The sequence below is a fragment of the Paroedura picta genome, chromosome 8 (genome assembly GCF_049243985.1).
Source record: "Paroedura picta isolate Pp20150507F chromosome 8, Ppicta_v3.0, whole genome shotgun sequence".
Lineage (NCBI taxonomy): Eukaryota > Metazoa > Chordata > Lepidosauria > Squamata > Gekkonidae > Paroedura > Paroedura picta.
The window spans coordinates 22,414,104-22,441,023 of record NC_135376.1 but is presented as its reverse complement, the minus strand read 5'-3'; the positions used below and the strand labels follow the sequence as shown (position 1 = coordinate 22,441,023).

General features: G+C 45.2%; 1 protein-coding gene and 1 long non-coding RNA gene across 4 annotated transcripts in view; one reads left to right on the top strand and one right to left on the bottom strand.

Annotated features, from left to right (window-relative positions):
* The window catches only part of LOC143843080 (uncharacterized), a 236,984-nt gene extending 233,970 nt beyond the window's left edge, over positions 1–3,014 (bottom strand). For both annotated transcript variants that reach the window (XR_013233450.1, XR_013233449.1), the window contains exon 1: positions 2,651–3,014. This is a non-coding gene — a long non-coding RNA (uncharacterized LOC143843080). The remainder of the gene's footprint in view (positions 1–2,650) is intronic.
* Positions 601–26,487, top strand: P2RY1 (purinergic receptor P2Y1). Of its 2 annotated transcripts, XR_013233448.1 has the most exons (3): positions 601–1,266; positions 3,206–4,561; positions 22,562–26,487. XR_013233448.1 is itself a non-coding variant. In XM_077348656.1 (2 exons), exon 2 carries the CDS (start codon positions 3,259–3,261, stop codon positions 4,348–4,350), a length of 1,092 nt encoding a protein of 363 aa, XP_077204771.1. In that variant the 5' UTR covers positions 601–1,266; positions 3,206–3,258; the 3' UTR covers positions 4,351–14,721. The 2 variants fall into 2 exon arrangements, 1 of the variants encoding a protein (XP_077204771.1); XM_077348656.1 differs by lacking the exon at positions 22,562–26,487 and having other exon boundaries at positions 3,206–14,721.
* The last annotated feature ends 433 nt before the right edge of the window (positions 26,488–26,920 follow it).

Below are 26,920 nucleotides of genomic sequence, written 5' to 3'. Positions count from 1 at the left end.
CAGTTTTCCCTATGGGCAAGTGTAGTTTGTATTACTCCCTATGGGCAAGCATACTTTGCCTTGTTTCCTATGAGCAAATGTGATCCCCATTATTCCCGATGGGCAAGCGTGCTTTGCCTTGTTTCCTGCAGGCAAACGTGCTCCCCATTATTGCCTATGGGCAAGCTGTGCTCTGCCTTGCTTCCTAAGGGCAAGCCTGCTCCCCATTATATCCCACGGCAATCTTGCTTTGCCTTGTGTCCTATGGGCTATGGTGCTCCCCATTATTTCCTGTGGCCAACCGTGTATTCTCTATGGGCAGTCACTGTCCCTAGTTTCAGCGTGTGCCCAAGATGGGCTGTTTTGACAGGTGACACTTGGAGCTTTTCTCCTGCTCTCCGGCCACCTGAGGAAGAAGAAGGCGGTTTGACGCCTGTGGGGCACAACGAGGGCGGTCTCTCCCAACGGCGCGGATACAGGAATGGAAAACGAAAGGAAAGGCGGCCGTTTGCTAGGGACACGGGGGACGCCAGCCCCCCCCCCGGCAAGCCCCAGCCAAGCCCCAGCCGGCCCCGAGGCCCTTTTCCAGCCCGCGTGGCACGCACCACCTCCCGCCTGCCTTTCTCAGGCGACTGGGCGCGGAGAGCGGCCAGCGGGACGCGGCGGGGCCGGCCAACCTTGCGCACGTGCTCCGGGGCCCCGCCGCCTTCGTCCCTCAACTTTGAGGCGGCCTCGGCGTCGGAAAGGCGGCTGGAGCCTCGGGGCGAGGCCGCTCGCGACCCTTCCGGGGTCTGCAGGGCTCCGGAGGAAGACGCCCGAGCGCGTGAGAAAGCAGCAGCGCCTTCCGCCACCGTCGCCGCCGCCGCTCCCAACGCGCGGCGTGCGGCGGAGCCGAGGGAAGAAGGCGGCGCTGGGCAGGGCGAAGGAGGCGGGAGCCGGGGAGCCGCTCCCGTCTGCGCCGCTTCCTAAGGGAGGCTGCTGCTGCCCCCGCCTCCATCGCTCCCTCCCTCGGCTCAATTGCACTCGCTCGCCCGCCGGCGCGCACCACTTTGCCCGCCCGCCCCCAGTATGGGAATGCGGCCGTCGCCGAGCGGGGCTCCGGACTCGGAGGGGCTTTGACGGGGCACATGCCCCGCACCGCCCGCCCGCTCGCCCGTCCGCCGCCGCGCCCCCATCTCCCACCGCCTCGGGAGCCGCCGGGCGAACAGCGCGGCGGCATGGAGGAGCCGCCGGCCACCGCGCGCTGCCGTGCCAGCCATCCGCGGGCGGGCTGAGCCGCCCCACAAGGTAAGCCTCGCCCGGGAAAGTTGCTCGCTCGCCAGGCGGCCAGAGGGGCGGCAGTGGGGCTTGCCGAGCAAAGGGAAAGGGCGGCCGCCGTGTCCTCTTTGGGGGCTCCCCGAGAGAGAGAGAGACTGGCTTGCTCGCCTGGACGGCGGCTGAGCTGGGGGGCCTTCCTGGCTGAGGAAAGTCAACCCTGCCTCCCCCCCCCCGGGGGGGGCAAGGAGACATGCCGGAGCACGTGACGACGACAACAACAACAACAATAATAATAATAGTCATCATAAGGCATAATGGTGGCGATGGCTTGAGAACCCCAACACCAAACAAGCATTGCTGTTGCTCGCAAGTCGAGGAAGGAGGGTCTTCTAAAAAGCCTCGATGCTGAGCATATAGATTTACACGGAAGTAGAGCCTCATTGGCTTAAGTGAAATTGCACGCCCAGGTAAGCGTGCAAAAGGATTGCGGCCGCTTGAAAGAAACTGACAGAAGAAATTAAAAGCGGGAGAGAGGCTAATTATTCAATGAGAAGGCAGAGGCATTCTGCACATGCCCAGGGCAAGCCGGGCTGGATGATTGCTGCGCTTGTTCCACGGTTGAGCTGTTCCCGCGGATGAACTTTAATCGAGACCTGCATGTAGCATGTGGGGATGTGTGTTGGGGGCTGGGGAGAGGAGAGGAGGGGAGGGGGCCTGCATGCAAGTTCTACTAACCTGATGCAGGTTGACTGCCCTTAGTAATAGGACTGGATCTGCAAATCTTTTTGTGGGTCCTTTTTTTAAATACAGATATTTTGGGTGGAGCAGTAAGACTGGTGAGGTCGGGTGCCGTGGGAGGGAGGCTGTGGGGCTCTGTGTGAGCTGATCAGACTCTACCAAGGACGTGTACAAGGAAACAACCACGAAGCATGTGTGGCTTTGTTGCGTGTGTCAACAGCCCGCTGCATTCCTCGCCTCATTCATTTTCTCCCCTTGCATTCCCTTCACCACGACCCCCCTCCCCCCTCAGCACTTCTCTTTCCTCCCACTCAAGTTGTCCTTTAGCCACTCGCTAAATATGGCCACTTTCTGTCAGCCTCGGATTTTCACTTTTAGAATGCCATCCAGACCCCGTATGGAAGTTTTGGTCCCCCCCCCCCATGAGGTAAGGATTGTAATCCCAGGTACCGGCTTCGACAAAGATATTCCATCTTTCCCACTTTCCTTTGCCTTCCAGTGCTTCTCTCCCGGTCGCCCACATTTTGATCCTTCCTGTCACTTCTTTATTTTGGGCCTTGGCTGATGGTAGGGCAGTAGCCAAGCCCTTTGCAGAGCAATACGGGGCTCCCTCCCTCCTTCCCTCCTTACGAGTGGCAGCATCTCCAGGCATAGGTGACTGTTTCCAGCTGCCTACCTGGTGTGTAAGATTCCAGCTGGGGATGCAGGTTGTTGCCTTGGTAAATCAGGAAACTCATGACACCAGAGTGCTTTGAAGCTGGGTGAGGCAAGAGAATTTCCACGGATAAAGCTGAGCAAAAATGCGTCCACTGAACACGGCATGCTGTCCTGCCAGCCCGCTCTTCAGAGTTTGGAGCCTTCCCTCAGTCTGAGTAGCTCTTTCACTGGCCGAGGACGACAGCTCCTCAGGCTAGATGGAGGCTTCAAACTAGGCTGAGCAGAATGACTGGATGCAGGCCAATATTTGGTAAGTACAAGTGCAGGAGGGCCTGTTTTCAGAATCACTGGCATGTGGGTAGAGGGCTGCTGTATCTGGGAGCATTGCCATCATAACAGACAAGCGACAGTGGTCCCACCAATGAATAGCCATGCAGCACGGGGAAAGAACTCTGATATGTGACTCTTCCTTAAAGGCAAATGTTATACAAAGGTGGTTTATTCTTTCGCTTTTTAAAATGGTTGCAGCTTAGATTTATATATGACATATATATGCATTTCCCCCCCTTATCAGAGACACTTGCTGATACCAGACCTCTAGGTCTATGTGACTTGGCTGGAGAAACCATGACCGAAGTCCTCTGGTCAGCTGTGCTGAATGTGACTGAGACTCACTTGCTGACTAGCAGTGGATGGACCTCTGGCAATGCCACCAGCAGTTGCACACTGACCAAAACTGGCTTTCAGTTCTATTACCTTCCTGCCGTCTACATCGTAGTCTTCATTACAGGGTTCCTGGGCAACAGTGTGGCGATTTGGATGTTCATCTTCCATATGAGGCCTTGGAGCGGCATCTCCGTTTACATGTTCAACCTGGCAGTGGCTGACTTCTTGTACGTCCTGACTCTTCCCGCGCTGATCTTCTATTATTTCAACGAAACCGACTGGATCTTGGGAGACTTCATGTGCAAGCTGCAGAGGTTTATCTTCCACGTCAACCTCTACGGAAGCATCCTCTTCCTCACCTGCATCAGCGTTCACAGGTACACGGGTGTGGTGTATCCCTTAAAATCACTGGGGAAACTGAAAAAGAAGAATGCCGTTTATATCAGCACCCTGGTCTGGGTTGTGGTGGTGGCTGGTATTTCTCCTATCTTGTTCTACTCTGGGACTGGACAAAGGAAAAACAAGACGATGACTTGCTACGACACGACGCAAGACGACTACCTGCGAAGTTACTTCATTTATAGCATGTGTACCACTGTCTTCTTGTTCTGCATCCCATTCATCCTGATTCTGGGCTGCTATGGATTAATAGTAAAGGCGCTGATTTACAAAGACTTGGACAATTCTCCGCTGAGGAGGAAATCGATCTATCTGGTTATTATAGTGTTGGCCGTTTTTGCTGTATCTTACCTTCCTTTTCATGTGATGAAGAACTTGAATCTACGAGCCAGGCTAGATTTTCAAACTCCCGAAATGTGTGCCTTCAACAACAGGGTTTACGCCACTTACCAAGTAACTCGGGGGCTCGCTAGCCTCAACAGCTGTGTGGATCCTATTCTGTATTTCTTGGCAGGAGACACCTTCCGGAGAAGGCTCTCCAGGGCAACCAGGAAGGCCTCGAGACGCAGCGAGCACAACCTGCAGTCCAAAAGCGAGGATATGACTCTCAATATTTTAGCTGAGTATAAACAGAACGGAGACACCAGCTTGTGAATTTTAAAAAAGGGGAGGGGGGACAGATTTGCAAGCAGCGGTGCTCTCCCTCCCCAACTGTACACACTCACCTTCATTTTTAATCCCTTGTCAAACTCTTAATTTCATGCGTTTTCAAGGAACGCATTAACAGGCAGGCAACGCTTGTTTTTGTTGGTTGGTTGTTTTTTAAAAGACATGCTCTGTGACCCTAGGATGAGCTTGAGCAAAAGTAAGTGTAAATTTTTTAAAAATAATAATGAAACCTGAAAACAGTATTTAAAAATTGGCAAGACTGGCAGCACAAACAGTAACACGAGGCAACCCACCTACCCCAGCACCCATCAGCAGAGATGTTGGCTAATCTCCCCTAGCATTAAAAAACATCTTGATTTAGAGCAGGGGTAGTCAAACTGCGGCCCTCCAGATGTCCATGGGCTACAATTCCCATGAGACTTAGAGGATCAGGAGTGTCTTTGGAAGATCAAACTTTTCTGCTGCTTTCCTTTCTGTATGGCTGTGGTCCCAGGAAGGAGAAGGATATTGCAGGCCCTTTCTCTGAGTTTTGACCTTTCATTGGGCGGGTGGGAGGACAAAATAAAACAAATCCTCTAGCCTTTTTAGTTGCAGATGAACCAGGAGAAAAAGGTGAGCAATATCCCACCCATCTGCTCAGCAGGAAGTAAGGCTGCTCTGAATTGTTCGGTCCTTTATAAAAATTTGATCTAATAAGCGATTTAACCTCTGTTTGGCAACTTGAATTTGTTTCATATTGACTTCAGTTGGCTTCCACCCTTCTCCACTGTATTCCAGTGCTTCCTTCCGACAACATTGCTAGCTGTGGATTTGTGTTTCTCGGTCTCTCTCAATCACTGGAAAGAATATTAAGGGCAAGCCATATTAATTGTCTGTCTGTGATTCTTTTATGGGACATGAAGCTGCAGTTTTATGTGGAAGGCCAGAATGGGCAAAAGAAGGGCTTTTCTACCCTGACATTTGTAGAAAGCCCAGCAGGGGTAAAAGCTGCCAAGGAAAGGGCATTTTCAGTTGAAAAACACTATTAGCATAAAAGGAAAGTCACGAAGCCCCAGTTATCCTGTGCTGGTCTCCCATTTAAAACTGCAGGGGGGGGGGGCGGGGGGAACACATCCCCAAAAAGAATCACACAACCACACTTAGCAGGCAAGGTTTCCCCCTCAGATGAAGGCTATGAATTATTAAATTCTGTCGACAGGGTTTCTTTGAGATTCCAGTGGCTTGCCCTGTTTGAGCAGATAACATTTTCCCTCTATCTCTTGAGTTTATGCGTTAAGCCATCTGGCCATGTGGTGTTCCTGAGAAAAAGCCTGGGGCAGGATGGTTCCCGGCCTTTGATGATATGGTGGTGGTCTGACCCTGTACGAGAATTGTTTTCAGCATACTACATGTCTTGGCAGGGGCAGCAACCAGCTTCTCAGACCGCAGCCATTTCGTTTGGGCCTTTCATGTACTTTTTCCATGGCCACCGTGCTCGGCCTTTGGATAGCTGAAGATGTTACAAAAAATCACTGAAGATGTTACAAAAAAGAAATAGCTTAACAAAAAAAAAACACCTCTCTTGGCACTACATGTTTATTTTCCAAACCTTGCTGGACCATGCTACTCTTATAATATTTGTTTTAAGTTAATTAATTTAGGGAGCATTCCTAAGTACATCTACTCTGACATAAGCCCCTTTTTTTCAGTGATGCTTACTTCAAAAAAAAAGGTATAGGATTTCAGCAGCCTTAGTCAACTGCGCAGTTACCTCTGTAGGGCTCATTGTTTAATTTTGGAATGGGAGATGCATCTCATTGGCAGTGTTTGTATTTTTGTTGACATAAAATGTGCATTTGATCCTCTCGTTTTAATGCATGAATAATCTTAATTCCTTTAAAAAACAATTGTGACAGTTGCTAGTTTCCAGGCAAGCCATTACCATCGTTACAGTCTAGATTATTTTCAGACTAGGGACAATAAATCACTCGTAATTTTTAGTTTGAAGGAAAATGCCCCATCTAAACATTGAACAGTTAAAGGAAACTCAGACAATATTCTCCCATGTTTTCTTTCTAAGGGGATTTTTGCTTTCTGACCCACCTGTGGGTTATGCCTGCCCCACCATAACATTCCTGGATGGCCATATTCAGTTGGACAGAGTGTATATACACATACAATCCATTTGATGTGCAACAAAACGATAGATTTTGCCCCGTCTCCCCACTCCCCTGGTCAGTCAGCTGCATGGTTTGACCATACCTGCTTTGGACTATGCCCTTGAAAAATCCTTATTTGTACCTTTCTCATGTGGTTGTCTAGGAATTTTGAGGTGGTCACATCTTACTCTTACCTAATTATAAGCGGGGAGGGGGGGAATAGAGGAAATTATTATCTGAATACTGCCTACAATAGTGTAAACTCCAAATATATGGAGTAAGGATTAAACCACAACTTAGGAACTAAAGAACAGCTAATTTAAATTTTACTTTCCAGAGCAATCCCAAGGGTAGAGTTATTCCATTCTAAGCACACTGAAAGCAGTGGGTTTAAACCTGACTGACTCTATGGCATGGAGTGAATTCCACTGCAAATATACCTAAATCTACCAGGGAATATCTGCTCTCGAAAACAATACTTTGAATTATTATAAATTCTTTGTCTATAAGAGGAGAAAGATTTGTAAGCCTGTAAGTGGCTTTGACAAATCCTCGCGAAAGCCCGTGTTTTTACAAGGGGGATAAAAAAACAAACTATTTACATCTTGCTTATTAATTTCCAAAGGCTGAATATAACTGGAAAGAGAATTGCTCCAAATTGCTTTTGACAAAATTACAAATCAGCTTAAAACTCATAAGTGCACATCTACTGAACCCGTGCAAACTATTTATTTATTTATCAGAGAAGAAGACAATGTCGATTCTGCAAGGGCTGCCATAGGTATTCACATTGCTTCTTCAGCCTGCAGTGGCTGTTGCTGAGTTCAGGCATGCTTCATTTAAAAACTCTTGTTCTCTAGCGACTCCTCCTTTTAAAAAGAAGCTCTAAATTACAGCAGTAGGAAGTTAACGGTTCAACGTTGACCTGCATATGAAGCTATTAACAAGCAATTTCAAGGGTGTTTGAAAATGCCAAGGAAATTTACAGCCAAAGTGAAGGACTGACAGTTTTACTTTTAATTAACCCCTTGTGGCAAGGAGTTCAGTGGCAGTGCCAGAGGAATGTGAAGAAGTCTTCCATGTAAATGAGAACCATGTAACACTAGACAGCTCTCTTGAACCAAATTTAACTGAGACATGCACTGCTGAGCATGGCAATTGAATTAGGGCAGAATGGTATAGTGGATTTCCCCTTCCCCTACCTTTAAAACAATTTATTTTACATGCAGCTAGCTTTCACATCATTCTTCTTACCTTCTCCCTCTCTCCCCTCCTTGCTTCACGCAATTAATTGACAGCAAGGAGAGATGTAGACATTTCTGAAATCATAATGGTGTGCTTCTTTCCCATATACATCAACAAATGTAACCAAATCCATGTGTTTGTACATCCTCAGTGTTCAATGGTGTAAGCAGCCTTTTGTTTATCCACCTGTGTTGTAATTCTGCAAGAGTGATCCTCATATGGAAACATGTTCTGGATTATATCCTGCATGCATCACCAGGGTTATTTAGGGTTCCCCCTCTCCATCCCAACGCTAGAGCTCCACGTCTGAGATTTGCGTGAAAGCAAGCATAATAACACTATTCAGTTTGATAGTGCTCAGTCACTTCTTAGGGAGGATGGGAGTGAATTGAAGTTTCACCTGTCCTCAGATAACGACCTACAAAATTGCCAGCACTGTTTGGGCAGCAGACAAATAATGAGAGACTCTCCTGTCCAGAGCCACAGGTGCATAAGAGTGCTGTGCACAAAGGCCTAACGAATGGGGCACTGTCTTTTAAGTTCAGCAGCTTAGGATATCTGTGGCTGTGTTGGACCGGATGGCCTAGCTCAGTGGTCCCCAACCCCCAGTCCGGGGACTGGTACCGGGCCGCGGCTCCTCCTCGTCCTCCTCCCTGGCTGCTGCGTCGGGGGCTGCCCTGCTACTCTGCCCCTGGCTCACCTTTGGTGCTCTTCAGCGGCCACCATGGCTGGGCTCCCCCTCGGCATGGCACTGCGCAGCTGCTGCTGGAAATGTCCACCAGTGGGCGGCGGGAAGTCAGGGGCGTAGTTGGGAAAGCAAGTGGAGCAGGGGCTCAGGCGGCGATGTCTCTCAGCAAAAGACTACCCCCCCTGGGCCTCAGTAAAATTGTCAAGCATTGACCGGTCCCCAGTGATAAAAAGGTTGGGGACCATTGGCCTAGCTCACTCAGCTGATGCAGTGTGATATGGGAAGCAGAGAATGGAATGTATCTTTTATAGGACTGCTCATGGCTTTTCCAGGAACATGCTCTCTTTCACCTGAGCAGGTCTCCCTGTGCCATGTTAGAAATGGTTTCTGAAACCGCAATAAGTTTGGGGAGCAAGTTTTGATTATGAGAAAAAGAAAAGCAATATCTGGTAATCTCCCTCCCCCCCCCCCCACCCCTCAATAACATGGTTGACTAGAACATGGTGGACTGGGTCCTTAGGTTCCCCACTGAGATGGTGCAAAGAGGGTCTGAACAAAAAGACCCTGTTCTCCCAATTAATTTTCACAGCTGCAAATCCATTTCCCGTGTCAAGGTGCCAGCATCAGTTTTTGTGGAGGCAACCATGTGTTTGAGATTTGGGGTGGTGGTGGTGGTTTATTTATTAATGATTTCAACTCTAGGTGCAGAAAATGCGTTACAGTTCTTATCCTTACTTCTCGTCAGTTAGATCAGGGGTAGTCAACCTGTGGGCCTCCAGATGTCCACGGACTACAATTCCAGCAAACGCTGGCAGGGGCTCATGGGAATTGTAGTCCGTGGACATCTGGAGGACCACAGGTTGACTACGCCTGAGCTAGATAGTTTTCCTCAAAGTGCCAGGGATATGTGCAGCTCAGCAGGGACAAACAGTGAGAGGCCTAGTTTCAAACCTCAAGTGGTTCTTAACTGAGCAAGATACCCCCGTGTTTCTTCAAACAAGAGATCATGTTACCCTATGCCAATGCCATCTGTTTGATGTGCCCAGTTTTAAAAGCTGTCCTGACAGCCAGTCTCTTTTGGTCAGATGGCAATTGAGTGAAGTCATTTTTCATGACATATCAAAGCCTGTCCGGGTCACATACATTAACAACAGGGTTCCCTAGATTTAAACCTTCCCTGACAGATGCATATTCTGTCTCTTCCTGGCACTTCTAGGAAATAAGATTTGAATGCTGCTTTGGACAATGTTTTACAGCATTCAACCACATTTACAGTCTGGAATGTTTTCCTGTCTCCAGTCTTAAAATTACCATCCTAAGAAGAAGCTGAAAAGAACCTGTGCTAAAATTAAGGCCACTTTTATGCTTCAATAGCAAATCTGACATGCCTGTAACCTTATGCTGAAAATTCATGAGTGGATCACGCTGTTAAGGGGACTTTTGTGCTTGGATTTCAGTCTTACGAGCCTCAAATGGGCTTCCATGATGCTGAAAAGCAAAACTAAAAGAGAGCAAAAAGAACCAAATCTCCAGAAAGCTTCCAAAATCACACATTCTGCAATCCTCTGCAGAGTCTTTCCTGCCTATTCCATGGCTATTGGTGGACTTAGACTGGAGTAATTCTGCATAGGAAAGTATTGTCAGCATCCTGCAATCCATTAGCATAACAGCATGGGGCACATGGTTGAGTTCCATGGGAGAGGGAAGTTGCCATTCAGCGGCAGGTGTGAACAGCTTGAGACTGAGTGACATTTATGTTTTGAATTATCCTTAGGTCTGAGATCTCTCGTTATTACATCAGAAATCAGTTCACCTGGAGAAAATGCCCACTTTGGAAGATGAACTTTATGGCTTTGTATCCCATATCATAACAGCAATTTTATTTTTGCCCTTCCTTGGTTGACTCAGGGCAGATCAGGTTTAAAAACAATCAACACAAATATCTAATATAAATAAAGCATTAATCAAATTATGTTTAAGTTTTAAAATCATATCCTTAAGAGCTGAGATATAAGGAGGACATAGGTGAGTGTTTGCTTGCTCATACACAAATGTTTGATCATAAATGCTATCTAGATCTGTTTGGTATTGCTTAAAGTTTGCAAGTGCAATCCTAAACAGACTTATGCCCCTCTAATCCACTGAAGGAAGTAACTGTGCTTAGAATTGTATGGTGAGGCTTGGATCCTGTGGGAAATCTTTGCTGACAGAGAATTTCTTGTCTCCCGCTGCAGTTCCAAATGATCCCCAAATTGCTATTCTTGGCAGTGAGATAGGGCTCCTTCCACCCAAGGACACCTGAGGGGAGAATCAAAGGTGTGTCCTGAGAACAATTGCTGAAAATCACTCTTCCATTAGTAGTAATTTTCTGCAAAATTTAAACCTTAATCCTTCTTTTGAAATAATAGCAAAACTGTTGCAGACTGTTAATAAGGGATACGGCCTCTAACACTCCAAAACATCCCTTGGAGATTAAGACAGCATTTTAATTTTCCTGATATTTATTGGCGTACATAGCCAGCAGTCTTAAGTTGACTTAATCGTCAACTAAAGTGCTGTGAAGAGGAATTGGGGATCCCTAAAGATAATTCTAGATCCTGCCTTGAATCCAGTTAGTGCTGGGGTGGCTCTCCAGATGTCCATGGGCTACAATTACCATGAATCCATGCTGGCAAGGTCATTTGTAGAGCCACAGTTTGGCCACCAATGATATAGTGCAAAATCTTGTGCAACAACTAATGCTTTCTTTCCTATATATATTATACTGCCCAGAAATTGCTGCCACAAAATATTGTGCCAGTGGAAATTTGAGTGGGGTTACAGAAAACTGGACTTGGGGCAGATAGCCATAGTGGTCTTTTTCTTTCATTTCTTGAGCATGAGCTCTAGTGAAAGAGTAAAATCTAATCCACCATCACGAAACTACAATTCCCAGCATTCCTGAGCCAGCCATTAGACTCCAGGAGATTAATATGCTTAAGAGCAAAGTGGACTTGCAGTGATGGACGCAGAAACAAATCCCATAGAGTCATCTTAACAATTGGTTATACTTCCATTGTGTCTGGAAATACATTTTCATTAATCTAATGTGCATAAAGTAGGGGCTATTTGAGAGAAAGTTCAATAGCTGTGTATCCTGGTTTTTTAAATGTAATTAACTGGAGTGCAAAGCCAGAATGAAAGTATACAGTAAACTTCAAATGTTTGCAGATTTCCCGAAATTGTATGGTTTCCAATGGGTGGAGGAAATGAATGTGAATTTAATGAAGTGAAACTGGCTGATGTTATAAGAACCAACATCAGCTAAATTTAACAGATTTATGTAATTGTTTGAACATAGTCCATGAATGCAAGAGTGCTTCATAAAACTAGGAAGTCCAGTTCTGCTTTTGGGTTTTCCATAAGTAATATCCATTGAATCTTTATTCATGCAACCATCTTTAAGACCTGCACACAGGTTTGAAAAAGCTTAGTATAACAGCTTTTTTCTTGATTAGATTTAACTTGGACATAACTGTACTTCACTCTCCATTTCTGGCATTTCATGGCCCCTTCCTTCTGCTGTTTGTTTTCATTCCTCCACATAAAAGGACTGCCAAGTGAGAATCCACTCATAGCATTTGGAGAAGTAGATTTAGCCCACAAAAGGTTATGCCAGAACAGAATGTTGTTAGATTTCAGGTGTTGCAAGAGTCTTGTTTTAAGTTTAGAATGTTAGCATGCTGTGGTTCTCTCTAACCAAATTATGAATACAAACTGAAGAATTTTGAAATGGAAACACTTAAATATCAAAAAGAATGACTGATCCAATCAGGCTTATTAAGATTTTTTTTTTTGCGATTTCTTAAATAATTTCTGAATTTGTTGAAGTGGAAAACAGTCAGTTTGGTGACAAAGCCCAGAAGTTTGATATTCAAGTTTTCCGATTTTAACTAACGTTTAATTTTATACAAAGTTTCATATTAATGTGAATCGCATAATGTCTGTAAGGCCTTCCAGTAGCATAAATTTTGAGAAGTGTGAGGGAAGGGATTCTTTTTTGTTTGTGTGGTACATTAAAGAGGCAAATAATAGTTTACTGGGAATCTTCCAGGTTCAATCCTGCAAAGTTGTGTGGTTCCTTCACAACAATACATACATTCCTTGACATGATCTTGTTGGATAAACTTGTACCATTTCTGCATCTTTTATAAAACTGCGCCACTGTACCCTTTGGGAGAATTAGACTACCCTAGCCTGGCATTTCCAACTAGTAAAACCAAGACCTGTAGTCTTAATAGATTTTTACAAACTTGGGTAAAAGATGGTGTGCGTGCAGCTGCAGGGCCAGTGTCTTTAGCTATGGATAGGAGGCCCGAAGCCTTTGAAGAATGAGGGAACCTGTTTAATCTTAACTGTGGTTAATACTGGTGCTGGTGGTTAAGGTAGGAGAGGAGAATTGATTATGGGATGGGGAGAGTTTATGCAGCAGGACATCTTTCCCCATTACATGAGTCCTTGCCCTAAAGAAAAATTGGCTCATTCGTAAGATAAGAAGTAATATATCTAAATAATATGCACAGTATCTTCAGTTGACACAAGCAAAAGAATGATATGGTATAGTCCTGAAGTGGTGGAATGAGCTGTACAACTTCAGCTTGCTGGGAGGGGAGGAATTCTCATTTCTAACAAGCCTTTATTTTTAAAAAGCACCTTTCTCCTAGGTGAAATCTATATGGAGATTGTGCATGTGCGTGTGTGTGTGTGGGGAGCGGGAAGTAATTTAAAAGTTTGACACAAATTGAAGCAGAGCAATCTACCACATAGAAGCAGACAGTCCAGTCTACTCATTTCTTCTGTCCGTTGAACTAATGGGTAAAGAAAGGAGGTCTATAATACTGCCATTAGATCTTTAATAGTTGAGACCTACATTCAAATCCCGGTCCATCAGTGGGTGGCTCAGTACAAATTGCTGTCTCTCAGCCTATCCTAATTTGCAGTCTTGTTGTGAGACTAAAAGGATAGTATAACTGTAAAGCACTTCATATATAGGGGAAGGGGAAACAATAACAATTGCACAACACATACTAAAGCAATTGAGGACAGATTTGTGCTGTTCTCATCTATTCCGTGTCCAGTGAGTGCCTTGAGTGGAGTTTTTGTAGGACAGCTGTACCCTACCTACGGGCTAAATTCTGCCTTCCAGTATCTCGGTATCCAGGCATTTTATTCCACAGCAGTGAGCAAAGTGTTTGAGACCTTGCATGCATGCCCTCTTCTCAGAGACAGAGGTGGGGGGAGTTGGAGCAATATGATTCCTAATGCTCATAGAACAGTTTACACATCCGTGTCCTGGAGAGCCAGCGGTATCATCTTGTCTCCTGTAGGGATAGAAAAGCAAAGAGGTGAAGTCAAATTGCCCAGGGACATTCAGTTAGGCAGCAATAAAGCCAGAATACAGAGCTGCTCATTTCTCTCCAGTGTGCTGCCTCATGTGCAGAAGCATTTGGTGAGGGTTTCACTATGCGTCAGTGAAGAGCACAATTTAACTCCCGACAAAGGAGTACGGAAGGCACTAACAAGCCCTAAACTGCGGCGAAGCAGCTTGTGGTTGCACTGCTCCCTTATCTGTTTTGTGTTCCGTTTTAATATCTGACTATAATCCGGAGACAGGGTGTCACACGTAAGTGGTTACGTTAGCATCGGTACACACAAGTTACTGGGTCCAGGAAAGCTGCCTGGAATGTTTTAATCACCAATGGCAATTTAGCTTCTATGTTAAAAAAAATAATATCTGGGATGTAATTTTATTTATTGGCATCATCATTTCAAAGTAATATGAAGGAAAAGTGTGATTTATGTGCTCAATGTTTTGCAAATTCGGACTTTATAGTGTGTTTCGAGTGCATATGTGAAAATGTTTTATTTTTCTATCATTCTGTAATATCGTTGAGTAACTCAGATTTATTTGTGGCTAACGGTGCCATTTGATTTGCCTAAAGAGCCAGTGTTACTTGATATTTAAGCTTCTCAGGTTCTGTTGTGGATTGAAAGTCGTCGTAGTTTAGAGGAAAAAAAAAAACAACAACAGCAACTAACTGCATAACTCTCATGAATAAAAGGATTGTCCACTTTTGTATAAAGCACTGTGTTGTTTGCATGCAGTTTTTTGTATAAGGCATGGCAATAGCATCGTGTAACTTTTTTTTTAGTGACAGTAGAACTGTTCTGCTTCCACAAGAGTTACTAGCATTGTACCGAGCTACTTGAGAGTAAACAAGATCCAATAAAGTGATAGAACACTGATTTGCTGGCTGCTATATTATTACAGCAAATTGCAATCCGGTGGTTGCCTTAAGACAAAGGAACACATTTTGTTAATTCCATTAGAGGGTAGGGCTGCCAGAGAGCGAAGGTCCAGAGCTGCTGAACAGTATTGATTTGATAAACCTCTGCTTGAGACAAGTGAATCAATCACGAGGCAAGCCATCAGGTATATCATTTAACTCACCTGTGGCACAATGACTGTCACTGATTTGACTTTTCTTTTTTTTTTAAGTGTTATCTATAGAAGTCAAAATTCTGCATTTCCAGTGCTGGTGGAAGTTAGACCACTAAGAAGCATAAGGCTGTTTCTCAAAACCTCTTCCTCCCATATTGATTTTTGATGGAGACACGAATGGAACCTTGGGAGACATAACCAATCAGCAGACAGTTCTGAGTTGGTTCGGCCAATGGTCTGCCTACATATATGACAGCATGACTAATTATGCAGGGCGAGACACAAAGATATGTAATATCGTTGAGTAACTCAGACTGAGTTTTCTTCATCGATTCTTGCTCTGGGTAAATGTGTTTTTCAACAGTCCCTTCACTGAAGCAGCAGATTTCCATCCTGATGTTCAGATAGCTCGAGATTATACAACAGACCAACATGTCTGAGTTCATCTGAAGGGCTGTTGCTGGTGCGATGCCATTTGTGCCAACTCCAGATTTCTTCCAGGCAAGCACTGACACAGCAGCTCAATGGTTGCTACTGATTTCAGGTCACAATGCCAGCTCTTGTGCAATCTTTTGAGCTGCGATATCCGCATGGTGGCTCATAAGATCCTGTTGCAAATTGGCTCTTGACGTTTTGAGAGCAAGCATAACCACCCACCCACCATCTGATCACAGCCTTGTTCTATATTCAGTGATTCACACATCACTGACTAGGCTTAACAACACACACAGAGAACCATGTAATGCTGGTGAAATTGGATACACTGGTGGAAGTTTGTGCTCATGCATTTCTTAGTTAAATTTGTCACAGATTTCTCACCTAGGAGCCAGTTTGGCGTAGTGGTTAGGAGTGCGGACTTCTAATCTGGCATGCGAGGTTCGATTCTGACTCCCCCACATGCAACCAGCTGGGTGACCTTGGGCTCGCCACGGCACTGATAAAACTATTCTGACCGAGCAGTGATATCAGGGCTCTCTCAGCCTCACCCACCCCACAGGGTGTCTGTTGTGGGGAGAGGAATGGGAAGGTGACTGTAAGCCGCTTTGAGCCTCCTTCGGGTAGGGAAAAGCGGCATATAAGAACCAACTCTTCTTCTTCTTCTAGGAACCATCTGTGAAGGGCTATGAAATCTTCCTTTTAGTATATAAGGCAATGTATAAAGGTGACGTGGGCAAGATAATATGCATATGGGTTAGGAGATGAACGATATATACAAGCTTCTTGCCTTTTGGTACTGTCCATAGAGTTTTGCCTTTTGGTGCTGTCCTGTAGGATCATTGTCCATGGGGTCACAATGGGCTGGACACAAATTTGCAACTAACAACAACAGCCCAAGTTTCTTAGAATAGGCAATGGTTCAAGTTATTAAGATTTACAACTACTAAGGCTTCGGTGGGAAGGCACACAGCATGGTTTAGCTTAGAAGCTAAGAAGGATCAGTACTTGGATGGGGGACCACCAAGGATAACTCTGCAGGGGAAGGCAATGGCGATCCTCCTGTGCTTCTGATTTGCCTTGAAAGCCCCTGCTGGGGTCACCAAAAATTGGTTGTGACTTGATGGCACTTTCATATATATACATAAGGCTTGATGGAACCTTCCAACTTCTCTCCAAAACTCTGCAAGCTACCATGTCCCTTGCCCTTCAAGACTGGTAGATCCCCAGAATCCCTGTAGATTTCTGCACTGGTAGAGGAGAATTGGTTTTAAAAAAATGCTCTCCTGACTGTCACAGCTCCCCCTGGCATTTGTCAGAACTCTTTCTTGTCAGCTTTGATTTACTCCTTTTATTCTGAACGTCAAGTACTGAAGAAACATGGTATGGAAATATTGTAAAGAAATAAATTGTGAGGCAGTGTAACATAGTGAGTATCATCCTGGGCCTTGAAGTGGAAAGGCCCGCATCCAAATATTATTTATTTATTTTGATAATTGATATCCCACTCTCCTGCCCTCACGAGGGACACCAAGGTGGCTTACAAATTAAGACATGGGTATTGAAATTATCTCTCCCATGAAGTCCTCAGGTGTTTTTGGACTTGCTACTATTCCCCAGCTGTCATCCAACACAGGTTGTTCCTACATGAAGATTATGGTGTTGGTATACAGGGTTGTTTGCAAGGTTCTTAATACATGATCCCTTAATCAATCTATGGAATACATTTTTAATTCTCTTTAAGTAATTTAGAAGCCACTTCACCAGTCCATTAAACAGAACCTGTGGGATTTATGACCAGGCGAACAAAAATATTATTAGTCATCGTTATTCTATATCAGTGGTTCTCAACCTGGGGGTCGTGACCCCTTTGAGGATCGAACAACCCTTTCACAGGGGTCATGGCAGGGCAAGCAGCTTGACTGGGGGGGGCACCATCCACACAACAGCCTTGTGGGGTAGATCGAGATGGAGTGTTCATCTGTCTGGAGCAGTGGAAAAGAGCAAGATCAGCATGGTGGGACAAGAGGCAGAACTGAACTGATAAATCCTGGGGAAAACCCAATTATATACAATCATGAACAATGGATCCTCACGACATTGGTCAGTTTCTGTTTATTTTCTGTGAAAGAACACTTGACTAATTTTATGGTCGGGGGTCACCACAACATGAAGAACTGTATTAAAGGGTTGCGGCATTAGGAAGGTTGAGAACCACTGTTCTATATGGATATCTTGCCAGAGAACTTAGAGTAACATCCACATGTGTCCTCAAAAGTGTGTTATCGGGCCCAGAGCTTCTTAACTTCAATACTGTTGCTGAATCATGGCGCTTCCATCCAGACCTTGTTTCTAATGATTGATTCGAAAACCAACTGCACCGTGAAAGACACAGAATGGTTTAAGAGTAAAATGACATTTGTATTCTAGGAAGGTCCCAGCTAAGACCATAGAACCAGGAGACCTCTACATTCCTAATGTGTTTCAACTAACCTTCCACCTAAACCAGGAGACTGCAGCTTCCCAGCATGGCTTAGTACAGAACCAAAATGTAGCTGTTCAAAAAAGAGAGAATGAAATAGACACAGCCACTAGAATATAGTGAGGCAGTAGATGAAGGCAACGGCAAACTAAAGATTGTATGGGTCTTTTAGAGCGACATTCACAGAGCGGGAAATGATAGAGTCGAACCGTTGCCAGTAATCCAAACGAGAACCATGCAAAGATTTATGTTGGTGTACTAGATTGTGCAGAGTGGTCCCGTGTATATTGTGAGATCTTACGTGTGCCACTTCCTCATAAAGGACTCACAGCAAGCAGAGTTTGGGCTGCAGAAGCCGTTCCCGCCCCTATAAAATTGCAACCAACGTATGGCAGCCCTGTAGAGTTTTCAAGGCAAGAGATGTGCAGAGGTGGCTTGACAATGCTGGACACGAGTATTCCTCAGGGGTCTCCCATTCAAATCCTGACCCTGCTTAGTGTCTGAGATGGGACTATCCTGGACTATCCTCGCCATGCAATTATCAGCAATGTCGAGTTGCTTGTTTTCAGTAAGGCTTTCTTATACTGACTCTTTCTCAATCACATGCTCTGAATGCCGAGGTGGTTTGGCTTCTTAAATTGTAGCTGTTTTATTTATCATAAAAGGTTGCTGGCCACAGACTTAAACAGACATCATACTGTACTAGAAACCTGATTATTTCACTAGCACTAATCTGAGACTGAAGATCATGGTTTGCAATAGCCCATAAATACATAAGCACACACACCCACAAAACAGCCGTGTTCTGAATTTTCCCATGACACACAATGTGCTTGTTTTAAAAGCAACAAAAACCTAGAGGGTGACAGCTCCTTGGTGACATGGCTCCAACCTCAGCACAGATGCCGTCAGAAACTGCTTTGGCCTGTAGTTTGTATCCGGAGAGGATTTTTGAACCAGGGACTTGCTGATTCACACTTTAGTCTTTCTGAGAAGCACCAGTGCTAGCCAGTTTGTCAGCACGACTGGGCTTTTCCCTTGTGTTTGCCACATGCTAAGGCAGTTGAATGAGTCCTTTCTCTGGTCAACCAGAAAAAGTGATTCCCCCCCCCCCCCCGGATTTTAATCCACAATCAGTGAAGACCCATATTTTTAAAAAACCTGCTATAGGACACTTTGTTCTTGGTCAGCTACCCAGACACCTGATCCGTTATATTTTATTTAATGAATATGGGGAGTACTTTGAGATATTATTGCTGAACAAAAATAGTCTTTCGAGTTTTCTTCTTTTGAAAACTATATGCTGATCTTTAAAACTCCAGGCACTGTGTGGAACAGATGTTTATCTACGGATGCCAAACTTCCTGCTAACTTACAGCTTTGGGGAAATGCCCCTAAGATAGTATGCAGATATTAAACCTCTTTATCTATACGGGCTAGCTAGGAAAAGCTACTTCCTTTGAACTCCTTGGAAAGTCACGGCCCCCTAGATAGTGCTGTGAGGGTGAAAAAGCCAAAAGTGCTTCAAAATTACATTCATATTACATGTTGTAATGTTAAATTGGTTTTATCTCCCCCATGTTTGGCTTGGGGGAGGCTGTAGTTATTATCTTACTTCTTGACAAATATCCCACAGAGGTAGAAGTGATGAGGTAGGAAAGCTCTTAGAATGGAATTGAAATACAGTACTATAGTAATGCTGTACGATATTTAAATGAATTATGAAAAGAAAAGTATATTGTTTACATGTTGGTTTTGAAACTTCACAGATATGTTCAGACAGTAAGTGAAATCCCCCCAAAAATGGGAGGCAAGCTGGAATTAACTGCACCGAATGAACTGTTATTCAGATGCAGTACTGTGCCGATAAAAGGATCTCCCCAATTTTTTCACAGCCATCATTTATATCTATCATTTCAGCCAGAATTTTCACAAAGCTTAGTTCTCATGTTTATTTATATGAAATAAATCGACAGGGCATTCAAATGACACTGATGGACATCTAGATCTTTTAAAAATAGGTCACTTCAGTGCCTGACTCTGTGGCTTTAGAAAACTGGTAGCACTAAGCACATTTGGGTTGTGTACCTGCTCCAGTCAAAGGATTGACTAGAACAGGGGTAGTCAAACTGCAGCCCTCCAGATGTCCATGGACTACAATTCCCAGGGGCTCCTGGGAATTGTATTCCATGGACATCTGGAGGGCCACAGTTTGACTACCCCTGGACTAGAAGGTGGGGAGAGGATTCTGTGGCTTCCTCACTGTTGGTGCAGCTGCAGACAAAGCTCAGGGGTAATAGGGCTTTCACATGGCAGGTTTCTTCTCACATTCACAACCCTTATTCCCCTAAGGTGGCCACACCCCTCTGTCTGGAGCCACCAGGGCTTTCCCACTGTTTAAAAAAATCATCACTAGAATGATCCCACATAGAAAGATAACTGTCCTTCCAATGATGTGCCGAGCTTCTGATTGGCCCTCACTGGGGCAGTCCCCCACTGAAGGCCAATCAGAGACTTTTGTATGCCCCCTGCTTCCCAGCACTTTGTGTGAGGAGAAAGAGTTAGCAGGTGGTAAGACAGGGAGCTGGGAACGATCATCCAGCCATGCTCTACTGCAGTGGTCCCCAACCCGTGGGCCGCAAAGGATTTGACGCCAGGCCGTGGCTCCTTCTTCCCTCTCCCCCCGAAGCGAGAAGTTCGCCAGGCCGCGAGCAAAGCGGCTGCCAAAGCGGCCGATTAGCTCGCAGCCCGGCAAGCTTCTTGTTTCGGGAGGGGAGGGAAGAGAAGCTTGCCGAGCCGCAAGGTAATCGGCCGCTTTAGCGGCCGATTTGCTGGTGGCCCGGAGGGGCCAGGAGGGGGAGCCGCGGCCGCTGGCATGGCGTCCGCGCAAATGTGCATGCGCGTTTGGGAGCTGGGAGCAAACGCACATGCGCAGCAGTTGTGCATGCACGTTTGTGCTGGGGCTGCCGCGCGTGCACGGGCCCCCGGGCCGCCCTCTCCCCCCACTCCAGAGTGGTGGTCTGCAGCAGGCGAAAGCTTGCGGACCACTGCTCTACTGCACCGCACCATGGCCATGTCATACTCACCAGACTCCTGGCTGCCAGGGAGGGTGTGGAGACCCATCCAGGCACACTCATGGCTACCATGTACTCCCTGCCCCCTTGCTGCTGGGTGAGCAGAGGAGGCCTCCTGCCCCCCTGGAGAGCTTGCAGGGGCCCTCTGGCCTAGTTCACCAGCTGGCACTCCCTGCTCTACAGGAGCAAAGATACAAGGGCAGAGGGCAAAGTGCAGGAGGTGATGGGTCTGGGGAAATGCTTGCCATATGGGCACAAAAATCTGAAATTACCCACCAGCAGCCATCTAAGTTTTACTGTGATTTTCCAAAAACGTCAGAACAAAGCTGGTTTGAGAAATATCAGATAAAAGCTAGGGAAACCCTGTGAGGTGCATGGGTGCATCAAGTATTCTTTGGGGAAGAAGGGGGGAGGGCTCAGATTTCCAGGGATTCCAACTAATCTCTAGACAGCAAAGATAAGTTCCTATGGGAAAAATGGCTTCTCAGACTCCAACCCCCAAACCTCCAAGAAATTCCAGACCCGAAGATGGCAACCCTAGAGGCAGATAACCTGTGCAGAAATGGCCAAAGCTGCAAGATGCACCTTTGTGACAAACAGAATTGCTACCTCTGGGTTGGGAAATAACTAAAGATCATAGGGGTGGAGCCTGAGGAGGGTGAAGTTTAGAGAGGGGAGGGACCTCAGCAGGGTATAACGCCATAGAGTCCACTCCTCAAAGTAGCCATTTTCTCTAGGGGTACTGATCTTGGTCATCTGGAGATCTATTATAATAGCTGGAGATCTCCAGATGCTACCTAATGACATATTCCTATATAAACTGATGTAGGACTAAATCCCATTGAATGTAGTAGGGGGCTGGGCTGCATTCATGTCCATTGGAGCATCCAATCTTAGACACTCACTAGCTAACCCAAGGCCAGACGATTGTTCTCTCAACGTCTCATCATTCTCTCCAGAAGTATATTGGCCTACCTCAAAGTCTGCTGAAGCCGGCATTTTCTTTACTTTTGCCTAAACACAATTAGGCATAGGCAACACATTTGTCCTCTTCTTTCCAGGAAATGCACCACCTAAATACTGGAAGTGGTGGAATTGGTGATGGTGACTGCAATCATAGACAGCTTCAAGAGGGGTTTAGATAAATATATGGAGCAGAGGTCCACCTGTGGCTATTAGCCAAAAGATATGGATGGAATTCTATGTCTGGGGCAGTGATAATCTGTATTCTTGGTGCTTGGGGGACAACTGTGGGAGGGCTTCTGGCCCCACTGACGGCACCTAGGTTTTGGCTGCTGTGTGACACAGAGAGTTGGATAGGATGGGGGCATTGGCCTGATCTGGCAGGGCTTCTCTTATGTTCTTATATTCAAAGGTTGTACACTTTCCCGACAAAGTAATGTGGGTTTCCAGTGGTCACAAACAGCAACACTGCCTTCCGTCCATAAAAGCAGCTTGCTCACTCATGAAATTAGGCCGGAAAGAGGTAAAAGAGACCGGCCCTTGTTGGAGAAGAAATATGCAGCCCAGCCTGGGGTTCTGAGGAAGTGAAAGTCTCTCGAAAGGCTTTCGCTTTTACACACAGCCCTTGCAACATGTGATATTTTTAGCCTGAGTTTAAGGGAAGATGTTCTTGTCAATTAAATCACACAGCCACTCTTCACCTGTACTGAACCCTCAGCTTGCGTTACTTGGTGGAACACAAACAACAACAGGAGGAAAGAAAGAAGATGAGGAGAAAGTGGAGCGACGGAGGAGCCAGCGAAGGAGGTGGGGGCAGAAAAGAAAACAGATCTTTCCACCGAGTCCAGAGATGAGCTGCAATCCAAAGACACAAAACTCAGGCCGGTCAGTTTGACAACAGGTCTGATCCTAACTATGCCATGTGTGACGGAGCTGGTGCTAAGGATTCCAGGTCTTGAAACCTTTTGCTTGCTGTAATCTGCTTAAGCTAGTGACAGTGAAAGGGCATTGCTTAAAACGTCTTCAAAAAAGAAAAGATCTTTCTACCAAGAACTAAAATCTACATTGCTATTTAGGGAGAAGCCTAGCCCTTTGTTGTGGCTTACCCCTTCATTTCACAAGAAGGATAATGGATAATGACTATTTTACATAGGTTGCTTTCAGCTAGATGGCAATTAGCTTCAAAGAACCTTTAACCACCATTCGCAGACACTTTCTTTTCAGTGTACAGTGCTCCTTCTTTGAAGTCGGGAGGTCTTCATATTAGGGTTGCCAGCTTCCAGGTGAGACCTGGATATCTCTCAGAATTACAGCTGATCCTCAAGCTACAGGTACCAGTTTGCCTCAGGGAGGGAATGGCAGCTCAGAAGGGTGAACTCCATGGCATTGCAACCTGTGGAGATTCCTTCCCTCCCCAAATTCTCCAGACTCCTCCCAGAGACTGCAACCCTTTTCTCTTGGTTGCCATGGATACATAATAATGTCGCTAGTAAAATAATTTCTGTGCGTTTGCAGGGAAATGTCTTAAACATTCATTTCAATGGTAGTTAATTCCTCATATATTAGCATATATTAGCAGATACAAAAACAATCAAGGTAATTGCTGGAGATATAATCAGCTGAATGTTGATTTGCTACATATTTTCCTGGACATGCCCCCCCAACTCAATTTTGGCACAATATAATTTACCTATGAGATGGATTGTGTGTGTGGGGTTGTTCTACTAAGTTATTTTATAAAGTTTGTTAGATCTTCAGACATGGAGTGGGTTCTGAACTTGCTTATGTCTACAAAGAGAGTAATAGCTGTAAACTGGAAAAAGACAGTACCTCTTTTAGAAGCAACTGGTCTAATCATATTTGGCGTATTACTCTGCTGGAAAAAACTGATGAGCTATCAAAGATTTCACAGAAAGAATTTTGTAGTTCTGAAATGTTCTGTTGAATGTTAGATATTTCTTATATTTTGAGACAATAATGTTAAAGATAAGAGTTTTTCCATTTGCTTCTTATGATCTGGAACAGTCTGGTTTTCTTTCTGCTTTGCCTTTGTTTATACTGCTTGCACAAAATTGTTTTTTAAAAAAACCTGGTTGGTTTCCTTTGGTGTATGTTATAATTACAGGTGACCAAAATAGAACATAAAGGGAAAGAATTGGCTAAATGTTGAGTGATCTCTCAAGCACATAATTCCATTTTTTTAAATATTAAGGTCACTTTGAAAAACTTTAGCTATCAGAATGGGGTCCCAGATAGTCAATAAACCCGTTTTTCTTAATCTTCTTCAGTCATTGCTTGCTATTCTCAGCATGGAGATTCTTTTTAACAGTAATAGTTATCACCTTGGCAATTGCTCCTGAGTGATGGAGTTGCTCTTAAGGTTTTTCAAAGTGACTTTAATAAAGAAAAAAATTGGGCTTATATGCTTGAGAGATTACTTAGCATTTAGCCCTTTATTTTCTTTTATTTTCTATTTTGGCTATCTATAAGGAAACAGAGAGCCTCTTGTGGAGCAGGGTGGTAAGGCAGCCGACATGCTGTCTGAAGCTCTGACCATGAGGCTGGGAGTTCGATCCCAGCAGTCGGCTCAAGGTTGACTCCTTCTTCCATCCTTCCGAGGTCGGTAAAATGAGTACCCAGCTTGCTGGGGGGTAAACGGTCATGACTGGGGAAGGCACTGGCAAACCACCCCGTATTGAGTCTGCCATGAAAACGCTAGAGGGCGTCACCCCAAGGGTCAGACATGACTTGGTGCTTGCACAGGGAATACCTTTACCTTTACCTTTTAAGGAAACAACGATTGTAATTATAGGTGAGGCTGGAGTTCTGTGATCAGATTTCCAGAAGTGGTGCTTGTCCCTAAAAGGCAGCCATGCAGGACTCTTCCAGGATCAGTTTTAAAAGTACAGTACGTTTAGAAGAGGGTCCTAAAAACCACAGTATATATGCTACAATCACAGCCACTATATATAAATAGATTAAACCAATTCTCCAAATGTTTGAAGTCAGACCCATTTTGACAAATTTGAGAATCACTATCTAGCAGCCTTACACTTCAAAAGAGAGAGAGAGATGTATATCCTGTATTAAAAGCGTCTACTGGGTATGGCTTATGATAAAAGAAGTCATTAAAAACAAAATAATAATCACCAATAACTAAACAAGGGCTTACAGCAAAATGAGAAACAAAATGTACCTAATAAAGGCCAATATCCATAGCATACAACACAAAATTAATCAGAAAAAAAGCTACAAACATATTGCAATGCCCAATTCCATCCCCACACCTACTAATTAAGTAACTGAGTGCAAATAGACAGGCTAATGCCACATAAACAGCTGTTGGAAAAGGATCTTCAAAGCTGCATTGGCAGAACAAAAAAGGACCTTATTTTGGACATGACTTTTGAAGGTTGGACCACAAGCAGCACAGCCTCTCCAGACCTTCGTTGTCAGCCTGCAGGTTCGTCTAATTAACGGTTATAGATTCCCTAGCAATGGGTTTTATGGCAGTTGACTGGTACCTGGGCTTTCTCTGTCCTGGCCCCCACCTGGTAGAATGAGCTCCCGGGTGAGCTGCGGGCCCTGCGGGAGCTGTCAGCGTTCCACAGGGCCTGTAAAACGGAGCTCTTCCGCCAGGTCGGTGGTTGAGGCTGGGATTGGCGAGGAAGAACATTGCCCCCCTGGGGGGTTTGAAGGAGTCATCATCACCCTCCATCCCCCAATGCCCTTGTTCGGGTAGGGGAGACTGGTATTTTCTGCCCTGTTGGGTATTTTTATAGTCTTTTAACGGGGGGTTTAATGGGGGATTTTAAGACTATTGTTACCTGCCACGAGCCTGTAGGGAGTGGCGGGAAATAAACCAAAAAACAACAACAACAACAACAACAACAAAAATAATAGTGAAGGAGAGCCGAATGTCTGTACCAGCAGCACTGGTTCTTCGTCATGATGCTGAAGATGGTGAGGAGGCAGCAGAGGCCTGAATAAGTGACTGGACTAGATCGACTACTAGTCATTCAGCAGCTATAACCTGTATGTTGCTGAACTATCTCATCTCATATCTGCCTGTGACAGTTTCCAGGAAGGGTATCCGGTTTCCTTTACACAGTCTGTAGTTCTGTGGCTGAAACTGGGAACCTCAGCACAAGATACTGCTGGCTTTCCTTTAAATGTTCTTAGTATTGTAGTAGGCTGACACGTAACATTGGCCTTCCTACGTTTAACCATAATTTTCCAGATTTCCTGAGTAGAAAGAGTGAAACAAGGTTTCATCTATGGACCAGACCAGAGGTTCTCAACCTTCTTGAATCCATGGGTGCCTTAGGGATTCTGACAGGGACACAGCAAAGATCCTTGTGTGGTGGTGGTAGCTGCTACCAAAACAACGTTTTTTGGGGGGTTTTTAAAGCCCTGAAGAGAGCTGGTGGGCCCCATGAAAGGTGTTAGTGAGCGCCATCATCATCATCATTAACAACATCATTATCATTATTATTATTTCTGTTTCTAGGCTGCCTTTCCCTGAAGAAGAAAAGTAGGTTCTTATACGCTGCTTTTCTCTACCCGAAGGAGTCTCAAAGTGGCTTATAATTGCCTTCCCGTTCCTCTCCCCACAACAGACACCCTGTGAGGGAGGTGAGGCTGAGAGAGCCCTGTTATCACTGCTCGGTCAGAACAGCTTTATCAAGGCTGAGGCGAGCCCAAGGTCACCCAGCTGGTTGCATGTGGGGGAGCGGGGAATCAAACCCAGCTCGCCAGATTAGAAGTCCATGCTCCTAACCACTACACCAAGCTGGCTCAGGGCAGCTTACAGGGTTAAAATACATAAATTACATGATGTTTAAATTATTAAAATAAAAATAGCCTTTACCTTAAAATCATTTAAAATACATCACATTAGCTGCATAATTCATCCCTATTTCAGGGGTGGAAGAGAGTCATATATATTATTTCAATTATGTTCTCATAAAGTGGGTGTAGTGTTTAAGAGCCAGTGTAGTGGTTAAGAGTGGTGGCTTCTAATCTGGCAAGCTGGGTTTGATTCCCTGC

Coding starts and splice junctions, on each gene's coding strand:
- P2RY1 (XM_077348656.1), top strand. CDS start 3,259: ATGACCGAAGTCCTCTGGTCAGCTGTGCTGAATGTGACTGAGACTCAC.